The 15,854-nt window shown below is 49.1% G+C and overlaps 2 protein-coding genes across 2 annotated transcripts; one reads left to right on the forward strand and one right to left on the reverse strand.

The window, feature by feature from the left end:
- The first annotated feature begins 210 nt into the window (after positions 1-210).
- Positions 211-4,606, forward strand: LOC126568018 (serine/threonine-protein kinase D3). Its single transcript, XM_050224418.1, has 7 exons — positions 211-339; positions 429-573; positions 653-1,113; positions 2,256-3,683; positions 3,757-3,940; positions 4,007-4,189; positions 4,257-4,606. Exons 1-7 carry the CDS (start codon positions 214-216, stop codon positions 4,463-4,465), a joined length of 2,736 nt encoding a protein of 911 aa, XP_050080375.1. The 5' UTR covers positions 211-213; the 3' UTR covers positions 4,466-4,606.
- A 3,096-nt stretch (positions 4,607-7,702) lies between these two features.
- LOC126560163 (uncharacterized) lies at positions 7,703-14,354 on the reverse strand. The gene is made up of 5 exons (XM_050216295.1): positions 14,333-14,354; positions 11,691-11,883; positions 11,380-11,602; positions 9,433-9,513; positions 7,703-7,928 (listed from the first exon to the last, which is right to left on the reverse strand). The coding sequence occupies exons 1-5, from the start codon at positions 14,347-14,349 to the stop codon at positions 7,753-7,755; spliced, it is 690 nt and encodes a 229-aa protein (XP_050072252.1). The 5' UTR covers positions 14,350-14,354; the 3' UTR covers positions 7,703-7,752.
- Positions 14,355-15,854: the final 1,500 nt, after the last annotated feature.

Raw genomic sequence — 15,854 nt, forward strand, 5'->3', positions numbered from 1 at the left:
TTTGCGATATAGTCTCTGCCCGCCTGTCGCTCTGTCTGTAGTTAACATTCCATTAGTGTTCATTTACCATTCACAGAGGGCCTCCTCTGCTGCTAGTCCTCCAAAGGCTGATTGATGGTCCCTTCCAATTTCTCTCGCACCAAACAGGGCGCCTACAGTGTGAGTGTGTAGTAATCGTGTAAATCCAGCCCCCGAAAAAGCGCCCCTGTCAAGATGGCCGGTGACGACATTACCTTCATCTTCCAGTTTGGGAATCTGCGCGACATCACCACGGTCGAGTCGAGCGCCCTCACGCTCAAAACACTCAAAGAGTTGGCCTGTGACTTCATCAACAGTAAGGTAGGTCTTGCATTACCCGTCATCCGCGTACAACTGGATGCCTAACACCCCTTTTTTTTTTCTTTTGCCACCTCTTGCCCACCCCGTAGATCCCGGAGAATGGTTTAAATCGGCTCCCGGAACGATTGCTGCTCTTCCGCCACGATTACGAATCGCACAACGTGCTGCAGATGGTGACGTCCGCCTCCGACATTGTCGACGAAACGTTGGTGGAGATCGTGCTCACTGCCAACCGTAAGTAGATGCCCCTCCCCAGTACAACTCACGCAACCGAATGACTCACCGTGTTTATGTCGAACGCTCTTGCACACAGAATCGCTACTACCGCCCGCAAACACTGGGCCAGCCCTGCACCGGAACAATGTACCGCTCGCGCACGAGGACATACCGCTCGTGCGGCCCCACGCACTCAACGTACACTCCTACAAGGCGCCCACCTTCTGTGACTTTTGTGGCGAGATGCTGTTCGGGCTGGTACGCCAGGGGCTGAAGTGTGACGGGTGTGGGCTCAACTATCACAAGCGGTGTGCGATCAAAGTGCCAAACAACTGCAGCCGGGTCGAGCATACCGGTGTGCTGCAGCAGTCCCAGTCGCAGCAGAACCAGCAGCACAGCAACGGTAGCAACACAAGCGGCAGTGGCCGCCGGTCCGGTTCGGCCGGCGGTGGGCTACTGTCCTCGATGACGGCGGCGGTCATGCCGGCGCGCAGCCCGTCCGGCGGTTCCAGCAACTCGCTCGCGTCGGACGAAACGGCCGGCGCCGGAACAATGCTGGTAAGAAAAATGCAGCAACTTATGAATGACATTAAGAACTGATGGCGCTGGCACGCAGTTGCGGATACGGCAGCTTAAATCGGCAACGGGGGCGCAACGAAAAAAAAAAAAAAGACAACCCCGCTTTATTACATTTCATTCCGTCCATTTTTTTTTACATTTTAATGGCGCACTTATGATTATTATTATAATTATTATTAACTGCTAAACTCACATCACAATAACACGTGCATGGTTCGAATGGGTGCACTTAAGGTTTTTCAAACGGCTACCATCAGTATGCGTGTGCTAGTGGGGGTTGCGGGATAGATAGTTATTATTTTTCGCTAGTAAGTCGAGCGTACGCTATGTAACAGCAGTATTGTTTGTCCCGTAAAACAGAACAAAATAAAATTAAGTTTATGTTTTTGCCATCTTCCGCCGCAAAAACTTTCATTGTAGCCATTTTTTGTTTTGGTTCTTTTTTTTCGTTTCCCTTTGTGTTTGTAGTAGTATTTCCTTTTTCGTTGGGGTTGATAAATTTCATTAAACTAGAAGCTAGTAAGCAATCCCGATAGCATAAAGAAGACACGTCTGACGCGTAAAGATGAAGCTCTTGATATAGCTGATCCGGAAGGCGTCGCAGGTAACTCTCGAGAATGGAAGAATTTTTGAAGCTGATCTTCAATATCAGGATGTAAATGTCATAATGTCAGGATAGACACCAACAGAATATGAAGCTGCTCAAGGCTGAGACACTTCTAGAAATTGAGGATTCTAGCTTTTGTGGATTCTACAAATCGCATTGTGGACATGTAAAGTTGAAGTTTTTATTATGATCTCATCAAGCTATCGCTTGTAACACTTGTAACATTACTCTCGAATGATTGAAGGGACCACAATCCCGGATGTCATCCAGACCAGCAGCCCATAGGCTCCGGTAAACAATAGCGATGAAGTCGCTCAGGACTAAACAGACATCCAAACAACTGCAACGCTAAGATCTGTATCATTTACTAGGATCTCATCAGCAAGCAATCATTAACAATGCTCATGGAAAGAGGAATTCTTGTGAAGAAGTTCCCCAGTCCTAATGCAGTCTAATGGTTTTTTTTTCTAATTTTATTTCTATTTTCCTCCCTTTTTTCGGTTTGGTACATCAGTCCACCACCATACGCCAAAGTCGGTCGCCCTCGCTGACGAGCCGCGGAGCTGTCGGTGGGCACCCGATCAAGATCCCGCACAGTTTCTCCATCCACACCTACACCCGCCCAACCGTGTGTCAGTACTGCAAGAAGCTGCTCCGGGGGCTGTTCAAGCAGGGCGTCCAGTGTCGCGACTGTCACTACAATGCGCACAAGAAGTGCATCGAAAAGGTACCGAAAGATTGTACGGGTGAAAATACGCAGCCGGTCGATACGCACGACGATCGTAGCCTGTCGAACGATCGTGAGCTGCTGTACAAGGACGATCCGGAAGATGAGAGTGACTTCGATGACAATCCGTTCGGGCAGGCCACTAGACGGTCCGGAGGTGTTGGTGGCGCTGCAACGGGGTGTAGTACACCGGCAAAGGAAGGCACTGGCAAGCAGTCACCATCCGGTGGGGAAGGTTCACCGGGGAAGATGAACGGTGGCAATACGGCGCCAGCCCCGGCCTACCATCTGCTGGACGATTCCGACGACAATCGGCTGGAAGTGATCTGTGAGCAATCGCGCCAATCGTCGAGCAATTCGTCCTCCTCACCGAGCGCAAACATTCCACTGATGCGTATCGTACAGTCGGTGAAGCATACGAAGCGTCGGGACGGGCGCGCGATGAAAGAGGGCTGGCTGGTGCACTTCACCAGCAAGGAGAAAACGATTAAACGTCACTACTGGCGGCTCGACTCGAAGGCAATCACGCTGTTTGTGTCGGATCAGGGCAGCAAGTACTACAAGGAGATACCGCTAAACGAGATCGTGGCGGTGGAGGCGGCCCGGACACTGCAGGGCGAGGTGTTGCACTGCTTCGAGATACGTACGGCAACGGTTGACTACTACGTCGGGCAGGACCCACTGTACAACATGAAGCATCACACGGAACCCGTACTGTCGTTACCACCACCGGACAGCGGTGTCGGTGCCTATCTCGCCAAAAGCTGGGAAACAGCGATCCGACAGGCACTGATGCCGGTACAGACGGGATCCGGTCGTACAGAGGCGCACGGTACGGGTGGTGGCCCTAGCGAACCGGAGGAGCGCGTTACCGACATGAGCCAGCTGTATCAAATCTTCCCGGACGAGGTGCTCGGTTCGGGACAGTTCGGGATCGTGTACGGGGGTGTGCATCGGAAGACGCACCGGGCCGTTGCGATCAAGGTGATCGATAAGCTGCGCTTCCCAACCAAGCAAGAGGCGCAGCTAAAGAATGAGGTCGCGATACTGCAGAACCTGTCCCATGCGGGCGTTGTCAATCTAGAGCGCATGTTTGAAACACCGGAGCGAATCTTCGTCGTGATGGAGAAGCTGAAGGGTGACATGCTGGAGATGATACTGTCGCATCAGAACGGTCGGCTGAACGAGCGCGTTACAAAGTTTCTTATCACGCAGGTACGTCGCCCCAACAGGCAGATCACTTCTGACTCGTTTTCTGATAGATTTTCCATTTCTTTTTCTGCTTCAGATTCTCGTGGCGCTCAAGTACCTGCACAGCCGTAACATCGTACATTGTGACCTAAAACCGGAGAACGTGCTGTTGTCGTCGGATAACGAGTTTCCGCAGGTGAAGTTGTGCGATTTCGGATTCGCTCGCATCATCGGGGAGAAATCTTTCCGTCGTTCGGTCGTCGGTACGCCTGCTTACTTGGGTATGTATAGTGCGCAGAGTAAACTTGGAAGAACGGTCCTTTAGTTCTCCGTTTCTATTAAAATAGCACCAGAAGTACTGCGCAACAAAGGCTACAACCGATCGCTGGACATGTGGAGCGTGGGAGTTATCATCTACGTTAGCCTCAGCGGTACCTTCCCCTTCAACGAGGATGAGGATATTAACGATCAGATACAGAACGCCGCCTTCATGTACCCGCCCAACCCGTGGAAGGAGATCTCCTCCGATGGTACGTCTTGTTAGCCATTTCTTCATCGGTCCTCAATTTCTATTCTGACTGTCTGAATGACTTACAGCGATCGATCTGATCAACAACCTGCTGCAAGTGAAGCAGCGCAAACGATTCACCGTCGACAAGAGCTTGCTGCACTGCTGGCTCCAGGATCTGCAAACTTGGAACGATCTGCGCGCGCTCGAATCGCAGGTTGGCCTACGCTACTTAACGCACGAGTCGGACGATGCACGATGGGCTGTGACGGCTGGCAGCACTGGCGGTGGTCCATGACCCGTCGCCACCGACGGCCCAACCGGGGGACGGCTGCCCTCGCTACCCTTCATCCAGGAGTCGTCAACACCGCCCGCAGATGAGCCAGCGACCTCCACTGCAGCCCCATCCATCTCCCGGCTCGCGTCCGAGTACTGTGCCGGGAGTACGGGTAGTGCGGGCGGCGGCAAATCGTACGGTCACGCCCATCAACCCTCCCTGCTGTTTCATGACTTCCGTGGCAAGGCGTACCGGTGGATGCGTGGACGGTTCTGCCGGTTTGTGAAGGCCTAAATCTCACACAGTGCACCGAACCGAATCGGAACGATCTGATGTTGTGTTTTACTCGAAAGCAAACCTCGAAATCTCGAACCGCTTAATCTCTGTCCGTCGTTAAGGGTTGATTTTAGATAAATTTACACACACACACACACACACACACACACACACACACACACACAGGCGCGCGCGCGTGTGCATACACACACCCAAACATTTCTCTCGATATTATCGTATAGGGTTTAATGAGCTAGTAGTGAGTTTGAGGTTATGATTTGCTTACTTACTTAAATCGGATTTTTCCGGCTGTTGGCCGGTATAGGAACGTTCGTAACTGTTATCCACTTTTTAAGCCTAATCTTTAAGTCGTACGACACCACGGGACATCGTGCAGCGTGTGCACCAACCTTAGCACTAGTTAGGAGGCTAAGTTTGTTAAATTGTACACACACACATACACATCCTCGACACAACTGCTACGCGTTGTTCGGGAACCGTCCCGGAAGCAGATGCGCCTAGAATGCTTCCACTGTACGCTAGTATAATAGAGTTTTTCGTTAGAATTGCATTGAAGGCGCAGGACCTCGCCACACAATCAAAATGGCGTCCAGCGCCATCATCTGCCTACCTTTTTTACTTTACGTTTCTTGATGTGACTATGAGTGTTTTAGCAAGGCTGGGTGAGTTGTGAGTAGTGCCGGAGTTGTGGTATGTTTTTGTGTTATATGTATAGTTCTCACGCACGCTACGTTCCATGGTTGTTACATTCGGTTAATGTTTTGCACGCCTAATACATTCCTTTGCACCTTGTCCGGACGAGTAGTTGTGGCGCCAGCGTGCATACTTTCATTCCTACATTTCTTCCGCCAAAAAAAAAAAAACGAACACAAACGAAGAATCGAATACCTATCCGCCATCTTTGCTCGCTAGTAGGATCGCGTTATGCGATGAACAAACTTTTCAAGTGCCTAATATACGAACGCGATAGCTCGTGAGAAAATCGCGTCCGGGTCGGAGGTTTCTATTCTGCCACAGTGACTCTGCCCGAAATCTGTCGAATTTCGGGACAAAACATCGCAACACAGACACGCCCGGGTAGTAAGACTGTCCTCCTGCTGGAGCATCTGCATTTCTCTTCTTCGTTTCGTTTTTCTGTTGTTTGATTTATTTTAGTGCAAAACAAATGTCAGAGCTGTCTATAGAACAGCTTCCTGCACGTACGGGCAGGATCAGAGTGAGTGAGTGTACAGAGCTAAAATGAAGAAACTGGAGATGGGCAAAATTGGCATAAACGCTTCGGACAGCAAATCGCTAGAAGAAATGTGAAGGGACGATACGAAGCAGAGCGAAACAAAAAAAAAACAAACTGGATAAACAAAAACCCCGGTAACCGTACGTTACTATCTACAGTCCTGTTCATTGAAAAAAAAACTATACCTCACCTTATTGAAACAAAGCAAACAAACACACACACAAGCGTCTTTTCTATCGCTTTTCATGTACTTTAAGCTCTCGTAATGCAAAAGACTAAATAATTAATAATAGTGAAACTACTTATAATAGAACAAAACCACAATGGCACACAAACGGGTTTAAGAGGAAATGGGCTAGGAAAACAAAACAAAACAAAAACACATAAACACACAAGCAAACAAGTGTAACAGAAAAAAAAACCCACAGAAGTGGAAACAAGTGCTCCACAACATGGGAAGTAAACGAAAAAAAAATAAGGAAAGTTTTTAGAGAAAACAATCGAAACGTCAAAGAAAACAGCTAACACTAAGTAATTAGCATACTAAAGAAACAAAACGAAAAACAAAGGAAAACTCAAAAGGAAATAATAAAACGAAAACATAATTAATTTTGCTCACACATCACGACACAACCAAACTAGCAAAAACAAAAAAAAACAAAAAAAACAGGTAATAACAAAGCAAAGCAACAAACAAAAGTACGCAAGTATGGACGCAACACAGCAATTTGACAGCAAACAATCAACAAAAACCAATACTGATGCATCTATGATATACATACATTTATACACAGATATATTATATTATATAGACATGGTGGCCTTTTTTTTGTCATTTGTGTACTCTCTTAGTCCTCCATTTCCTTCTCCACCACTCCTCGCCCCACAGACGCCCTTCTCCCTCCTCACCTCCCCCCCCCCCCCCCCCCAACACTCTTCCATCGTGTGCACTGTTTCACGCCTTGTTTTTGTTTTGCTCTTGTCATCCTTTGTTGACAGTGTGTGGGTGTGAAGGGGGAGGGAGGGATGCGGTGCAGGAGGATGGATGAAAAATAAGGAAGGGGGAGAGACGACACACACACATCTACGAAAGTTCACACACGCACGTTCACACAAGCATTGAAAACGGGCGTGCACATTGTCACGCATTTTATTTGCTCCAACGAGTAAATAAAAGTCTTTGTGTCCTGTGTCCTGTGTGTGTGTGTGTGCGTGATGGTGTGTTTGTGTGGATGTGTGTGTATGTATTGTTTTACTACATATAACAATAGCTAAACGTAACGCAGAGCGATTTGACAGGCGGTGTGATGTTTGTATGTGTATGTGTGTATGTGTGTATGAGACAGTAAAGCTCAGTCACACCACAAACAACACACACACACACACATAAACACGCACACATCTTTGTAGACCGAAAGATTGAACCGTAGTAGTGGATGTCTGGATTTTGGAGTGTACTACACAGTATCGGAGAAAGTGGCAAAATGGATCCAACAATCCCTGTCAAAGCGATCTTTCTTTCTGTCTCTCTATCTCTCTTGTTATCTCTCTCTCTCTCTCTCACACAGTTTATCTCACTGCTTCTCTCTTTCTCCTTCCCCATTCACTGCTCCAAAATGCTGGCTGGCTGGTTCTGGGTTGCCTCCTCTTCCTCATCTCCTCCTCCCCCCCCCCCCCTCCCCCCACTCCGCTCTCCCCAACCACCTTCCCAGTTGGGTCTTCTCCCTCGCATCCTGCATCAGGATTATGGTGGAGATGCCCATCGAGGGCTGGTGGTTCACTGCTTCAGTGCGAACCGCGATCGCCCCAAGCGTCCGATTAGGGACTTGGCTCCATTGCTGTTGCTGCTGCTACCACCGTCACTACCACCGTCGTGACCATCGTTGCTGGATGCGTCCGCCGAGTGGTCGTCCTTGCGTGCCGCACCACTACCGAACCGCCGTTTGCTCGGAACTGCGGAAGAGACGGAACAGACAGATAGAGAGATGGAAGAGAAAAACGGAAAGAAACAGAGAGAGAGAGAGAGAGAAAGAGGCAGAGAGAGAGAAACACGACAGAGAGAGAGAGAGAGAGAGAGAGAGAGAAGATGAAGAAAGGCAGAGAGATTGTGGGGTTTTTTTTTGTTGAAGTGAAGAAGAGGGAAGATACAACGATGCAAGCATACACATGTAGCCTTTGTTTGGATTTGCAATAACCGCTTAGTAGCCGGTAGTATCCAAGTATTTGATTGCCGGTTATCAACTGCCCTTTACTAACCAGTGAGATACAGGTTTTCGTTTGTACGTTAGTAGTCGTTTCAATGTGGTAAATAGGTAATAGGGGAAGACATAGGAGAGAAGGAATATGCAAAAAAACGACAGAGCGAGAGACAGAGAGAGAGAGAGTTATCTAGGGTACGGCCTAAGTGTAGGAGTATTACAGTACTCATCCTAAGTCGTTTCGACTGCGCTGTCAAAACGCAGACGCGTACTACGGGTATAACTAACGGAAGGCAACAACTAGCCTATGACATGACTTTCTGCATAACTTCGATGTGAGAAGGTGGTAAGAATTTACTCAGTAGTATGTAAGCTAGCAGAAATATCGGGCACCAAATACCAAAACACTACTACTCTGCCTATTACCAGCACAAATCTCAAACAAAATCAAGATGGCGGCAATCAGTGAGATATGAGATACTGTTACAGGGTCTCTTCATCGTGTGTTTGTGGTCGTGTGCGTGTATAAGCTTGGATGTGAGTGTGTGTGTGCGTGTATGTGTGGGTGTATGTAAGCATTCGAACCATTAAAAGAAGAAGTCCAGTAATATCTTGTTTTTTTCAGTTACACAGTAATAACTTTTTATTAGGGGACTAAGACGTACATTGATCAGAACAATTAATATAAACAAACAAACAAACAAAAAGGACGCGAATGTGAATGGTATGTATGTGGGTGTGTTAAAAAGTTGATTATGAAGCGTATGTGTGTGTGTGTGTGTGCGCGAGTTGTAAGATGGTACGTGTGGGTGTATTTGTGTGTGCTCGTGGTTTGTTCCTAATCAAATTATTTAACCACATGCTCGTGTCTTGAAGGTTTTCATGGAGAGGATTAGGAAAATGGGTCCCGGCTTACTAAGGAAAACAAGGCATTTTAGAGATGAGAAAAAGAGAGAAAAAAAAGCCCCACACACTCACACACACCACGCGTGTGTATGTGCATATACAGGGGCGTTAGATGCTCAAACCTTAACAGCAACACAGAACAAAATGGAGACCGTTTACGATTACAAAACCGTGCCAAATTGGAACAGGGCAAAAACAGACAGCCGGGAACCGATCATCCAGGGAGCAAGGGATATTTCAAGAGCGCAAGGAGTACGGGGAGGGGTAAGGGAGGCAGGGATATTGGAAGTGGTGTGGTTATTGGTTTTGGTTACGTTTCGAGAAGGAAAATACTACATTATCTGCAATTTTACCGATTGCGGGAGCTTTCGCGCTTTTCGCTGGGGCGGCTGGTGCGGGTACGTCCTCGTCATCGTACACCTTCTCCTTCGGTGCTGCGAATAGGGTGATAAAGAGACAGAGAGGGGGAAAGAAAGAGACACCGAAAATGGAGGTGTATGTGTAGTTATGTTTTAAATTGATACTTAAATTTAAATCGCTAATTTAGACTCTTTCGAACTGACGTTCCTAGCCGGAGAAGGAATTAAGTTTTATAAGATTAAGATTAAATTAAGGTGTACTACCGAATAAGAATTGATAACGATCCGCAACAGTATTACTTGACATGGGAAATGAAGATACTGAGCTGCTAGAAGATATTAAGCGACCAATCGCTTAGGAATTCAAATCACGCGTGAGAAGGAGAGAGAAAGCGCAAGTGAGTGTGAAATGTCATTCTAGTCAACAAGTAACAACAAACATCTCCAAACAACGAATCATGTGCGCTTCTGGTGCGCACACACACAAACACAAGCGAATTCAAGTAATATGCCAAAAATACAACAAATACTGGAATCCTCTTTAACTTTCATTTCCCCTCTCAGTGCGCCCGTGACGTAGCAAGTTCGTGGGCAAAACAGACGAATTTAGCGAAACAAAAAAACAAATATAAACCAGCAGACACGGTTGTGTGACAAGGAACAGGAATCTAGTACGGGGCGTGTACGGGAAAACGGTTTAAAATAACTTATATTATATTAATACAACTCAAAAAGCAAGAAATACAGATACGGGTCGGTATCGCACTGACCATGCGAACCTATCTACCGGTCCAGCTGTGACAGGTATGCGAGGCGTGTTGAGTCTATTTCTTTTCTTTTAATTTTTTGAGGTTATTTTTGACCCGTTCGCTCACCAATCTTTATCGGTTTGATCATGCATGGATCGACCCAGAAATAAAATACGGCAATCGAATACAAATCATCACCAACGAACACATAAAAAAAAGCGACACACACGAATGCAGAAATGCATTGTGCAGAAAAAAAAAACCTATTTAAAGGAGAGTGAGAGAGCGGGCGCGAGACTTGCGTTGAGACACGCAAGGGCCGTGGTGTTTGTGGCTTGTGAAATAAGTCGACGGCGACGCTTAAAACACAGCAACACAGTGCAACATAGCGTTCGAAAATGGAGACCAACAACAACAACAACAAAAATGGACGGCTAAGAGAGCTGCTGTGTACGGAGGCGCAGATACCGGAGCAGAGACCCAGGGCAAGCAGGGTGTTAACGCTACCAGAGCTCCACGCTGCATGTACGCGGTACGAGGGAACCGGTTTTTGTCGGTAGCCCAACCAAGCCAGTTCCTCGCGCTCGCTCGTCTCTCGCATTACTCACCCGTCCTGGGGGTCCTGGTCCTCCAACAACATTGGAACGGAAAGATTGCGGTCTCTCCGCACCAGCGCCGAGCGTGACAGTTATCATCAATGAATCGAATCGAGTTCGAACACGAACACGCCAACCGTAGTGAAGGACCATGAAAGCATGGGAAGGAGGGCAGAAGTTGGATGGCGAAGGGGAGTTCGCAATGGAAGAGGTGAAGGACGAAAGGACCAGAATCGAACCCCGGACCCCTCAACCGGTTGGGGTTTTTTGTGTTGTGCAAGAGTGGCCACCCGGAGCAAAAAAACCCCTTCGGCGAGCTTTGCTCTCGCTCTAGCTGCCCAACTGAAAGGAACTCGTTCAACACCACACCCCAATATGCAAGGAAGGATTTGAACATTGGATTTACCCATTACCTCATCCTGTGTGCGCGCGCGCGCACACAGCAAACTACAAGCGTGTGGTACACCGAGAGCACCGAAAGTAGTGGCAAGCTTAGTCGCTTTCACTCGCCACCACCTGACCCGGGCACACGAGTACGTGCGCATGCTAAGCAGCTGCGATTCGAACCACTAACGCACCACTAACCGACTACTTACCGGCAGCAGGTTTGCTGTTCTTCGACTCCTGGCGCCGCTTCTTCAGCGCTGTCAGCAGATCATCGTTGCTGCGGAATGGGCGAATGCTCGGGCGTATCTTTTTCGGTGCCTCCGTCGTGGTGGTGGTAGTGGTGGGCTGCTTGCCACCTGCGGGACCCTCCTCCCCACCGTCGTCGCCACCATCCTCGCCCTTACCCTCGTCGTAGTTATCTGCGTACTCGTCCTGTCAATGCGCAACGCAAACACGGGGGAAGCGGTTAAGCGGTGGTATCTAAAGATCGAAAGAATCGCATCAGCTAGCAAACACCTACCTCGGCGTAGTCCGCGGACGATGGTGTGGTGGTGGTGGTGGTGGTCGGTGTCGTACGACCTAGCGGTCGCCCAACGTTACCACGCCGGAGCAGCAGACTGTTCCGATTCGCCTTCGCCGAATCGTCGCCCTGCGGTGACGCCCGGATGCCGGCGGCCAGCAGCGCCACCAACAGCAACGCCGTCAACGTTAGCCTGCAAAAGCCGCCCGAAGCCGCACGTTCAAAAAAAAAAAAAAAAGAGTGAAATGTGATTGAGAGAGTGTAACGAGGGAAAAATGGCGGAAATTGCGCCGAGTGAACTTGAGGTCCTGTCACAGTTGAAGGAGTCGGCCTTGGAATTGGAGTGGTGCGAAGAGTTCCGCATCTGTACAGCAAACCATTCTGATCGAGCATCGAGTGTGTGTGTGTGTGTGATCACGTTTACCCCTTGCGAGTCCGAGCGTCTCGCGTCACCCCCAAAACCCCGAACCAAATTCCGACGACCGGTCGTCCTTGGCGCTGGCATCCATTACGACTGTGGTGGACAGTTCAGCTTCGTCACGGTGATTGGTTATGGCGTGACGCGCGAGACTCACATTCTAACTCCCCCCAGCTGCTCAGAGCTTCAGAACTTTGGAGAAAGCGACAATGTAGCGAGCTTACGATACCGTTAGTGCTGCTACTACTACTACTACTGGAAAACGCTCTGCTATGGGCGAGGGTCTCTCACGTGGCTATTAGGAAACACTGACTGTACGTGGGAGTTGAAACGGGGACACCAACAGTTTAGTGCGGCTTCCACCCCTTCCTCGGAAAAGGTTCGTGTGAGTCGACAACCAGCAGCAACAAAAAATGCTTTCTTTTTTTCGCAGGTTAGGACGTGAACGTACTGCATGAGAACACCCCGCTACGATTGCGATATCCCCGGTAGCATTTGTCGCCCATTATACACGACACTTTGGCGTGCTCTAACCTAAATCTACTTACATATGATTAGACCCCACACCGTCCGCAAGCTTTCCCTTCCCCCCTTTCCGCACTAGCATCGCTTCGTCTGGCAAGGCTTGATAGGTTGTCCGTACCAGTCTGCTCACCAACCCAATAGATCCTGCAATCTCCGATCACCCGCTCTTGGGTTTGACCGTGTCTTCACGTGGCCGTAGCCGAGTTGTTCGGGGCCCAGAGGTGCCAACAGCTCTGAGCACCAGCAGTAGCGAGATCAACAAACTCCCGGACGACTCCAACCATCATCAGCGTGCCTCGTGTGCTGAAGAAAATCACTTTCTTTCCGCATTCGTCGGAATTGAGCTGTCCAACGGTGAGCGGCAAGTGTCGGAAAGTGCCTTATCCGTTTCGGCGGCGAGGGCGCCACGCTGGGCTGGGGAGAATTCCATTTGAAAAGCCACCTGCCTGCCCTCCCCGCTACATTCGTTCCAGGCACAACTTTGGCCGCCATTTGCTCCAACCGTCCAACTTCCACCATTATCAAACCATTATCAACCGCCATGTTGGGCCATTTGGATGCATTTCCGTGCGATTTGCCTACCCGCGATCGAAAAACTGCAGCTGATGATGATGATGATGTTGATGGTTACCATTAAAGCCTCCCTCTGTATCTTTCTCTTTCTCGCTCTCGCTCTCGCTCCACCATTTCCTCTTCTGCCACACACCGAAACCACGAGGCGACGCACAACGAACGGGCAAAAAGGAGCACGGGCGCCTGTGTCGCCGGAGTCAACCCATATGCGCCCCCATTGGCGTAATTTCGAAACGGGTATTGCGCGCACGTTTTCTTTTTCTTCTTCTTCTGCTTCTTCTTCTTCTTTCTCCACCACCACCGCAAACACACGGGCACGTTACCGGCTTTGACAGTGAGGCTAAACCAAGCCCGAACCCCTCCCCCCATCCGCCCGCTTGATGTGTCGTTGTGTGCTCACTGCAATGCAGGAGACCTGCTTAGGCTTTACGTGCCTGGTTTTTTTGAAATATTTCTTCTATGTTTTTTTTTCTTCTTCTCTACTTCATTTTCGGGATTTGTAGGCTGTGCACGCGGGCGCGAATGTAAATGTCGTGTGTGTGTGTGCCTGTGTGCCGGTTCCTTTTTGGCCGCGCCTCAACACGAGACGCCACGCGAATCCAATGTTGGACGCTCCCAAGTTTTTTGCTCAGGTGGCTTTTGGGCGGGGAGGGGACTCAGATTGCAGACTGGCTACAGGGGAAGGAAGCGGACGGAAGGGACGGGGGAGAAATTGTGCAATGTACTATGAAACGTTGACTCAACGCCGAAATATGTACCAGCAGCAGCAGGAGGCGTATACTGGGGAGGGATTTCGTGTGATCCCCGCAAGGGTTCAGACGCAAGATAAAGAGCACGATCGAGAGATTGTTGATGTAGTTTAGCTTTTTTTTTTTGTAATCCTTGACGATGTCTGCACTTCTATCAGACCTAGTAAAACCTACGTCGATTTTGATTATCCGAATGTTTGAAGCAGATGTCAGAATAAGCTGAACCTTAAGCTCCCACGCAAGACTCGAAGTGTCAAAAGCAAAGACACAAGCAATTCCCAACTAATCCTAAGGGACTCCAAAAACGGCTACGGCAAAGACTTCAGGCAGGACCCAGAACTCTGGAAGGAGGGTATTACAGTGGGGGTTTGGCTTACGTTTTGAAGTGCTGCATCTTTGTCTTTGTGTGTGAACTAGAATCTGCGTTGTTCTATTACGGATTTTAAGGTAGCTCCACTGCTTCCCTTCTCTCTCTCTCTGCTTGCTTGCTGGGATACCGTCTGGCTCTATTGTGAGAAGGGAAGAATAAAAAAAAAAACGAATGGACGAGAGTTAAATTTGGTGTTGACTCTTTGGCAGGTTTTTTTTTTTTGTTTTTTGGTGAGATTTGTTGATTGATTGCCACTAAGATATCGCACTGGAGAGGTATACGCTGATAGAGTGATGCATGTCACTGCCATTATTGCACAATCTGGAGCCGTTGTAGTTGAGTTTTGGGTGACATACACTCACTATCCCAGATTATTAGTCGGTTTGCAAACACTTGGTTGATTGATGGTCGCGTTTGACTCTCGAACCTGATGTAGCCGCCATTACAAAACTACAGCAATGTAAGAAAAAAACGGTTCTCTTACCCTAAGAGATGCTCTCGCTCGACTGTTGCAAAATCGGTTGTCACCAAAGATACAAACAAAAGCACTCACACACACACACACAGCCACAAAAACAACGCACTAACGCTCAACACTTGCCGACTTGAATGCCCAAAACCGTAGACAGCAAGAAAACAACAAACTGGGCAAGAGAGATCGAAATCGATCGCTTTTTAATAAGAATTATCACCCGGAACTGGGCACTGGCACAGAGCGAATTTTCGTGATCGCGCGTTCACACTCGGCTAAGCTCCGGCAGCGAATGATCGGTGCGTGGTGCGATGCCCCATCGCCAGCATACTCACGATCGATCGAGCTTGTACCCTTCGCCTTCCTGTCCCCCTTTCCCCTTCTCTCTCTCTCTCTCTCTCCCTCTCTCCTTCTTTCGTTACAGTCTTGACAGTCAACTGCACCCTTGTTTTGCAAGGCTCGAGCCCGCTGTCAGCCAACGTTTTGGGTCTCTCACGAGCGCCTTATGTTTCCAAATGTCACACAGAGACAAGGTGGTAGGGGAGGAGGGAGCTTTGTGTGTGTGCAAAGAGGGGGGAGCCTTTTTTTGTGACCCCTTGCCAGATAAAGACAGATAGAGGGAGAGCGAGGAGAAAAGGGGTGGGGAAACCAGCCGTAAAGCCCTCATTTCTTTCCGCCTGCAGCTAGCGTTTGCCCGTGGAGCGGATGGAGGCGCAACGATCGAGCAGAAGGTGGCGGTGACCCGCACGAAACAACACGGAGCAACCAAATCCCTAACCTACTGTACGCAGCGAGCCGCGTGAGAATTCGTTGCCGGGTCTCGCGGCCTGTCAATCTGACAGGAATCTTTCTTTTGATGCGCGCTCGATCGTGACACCCAGGACACCGAGGCTTTCAACGTTGCCGGAGGCGAAACCCGTCGGCAGGAATTCGTGTCAGGGGACGGGTGTCGGGAACTACGGATTGCGTCAGAGGTCGGGTTCCCTCTCTTAACTTTACGGGGGGGGGGGGGGGGGGGGCAAAAAAGACAACATGGTGGAAAGAAGCTGTGTCCATG

Source organism: Anopheles maculipalpis, chromosome X (assembly GCF_943734695.1).
Source record: "Anopheles maculipalpis chromosome X, idAnoMacuDA_375_x, whole genome shotgun sequence".
In the NCBI taxonomy this organism is placed as follows: Eukaryota; Metazoa; Arthropoda; class Insecta; order Diptera; family Culicidae; genus Anopheles; species Anopheles maculipalpis.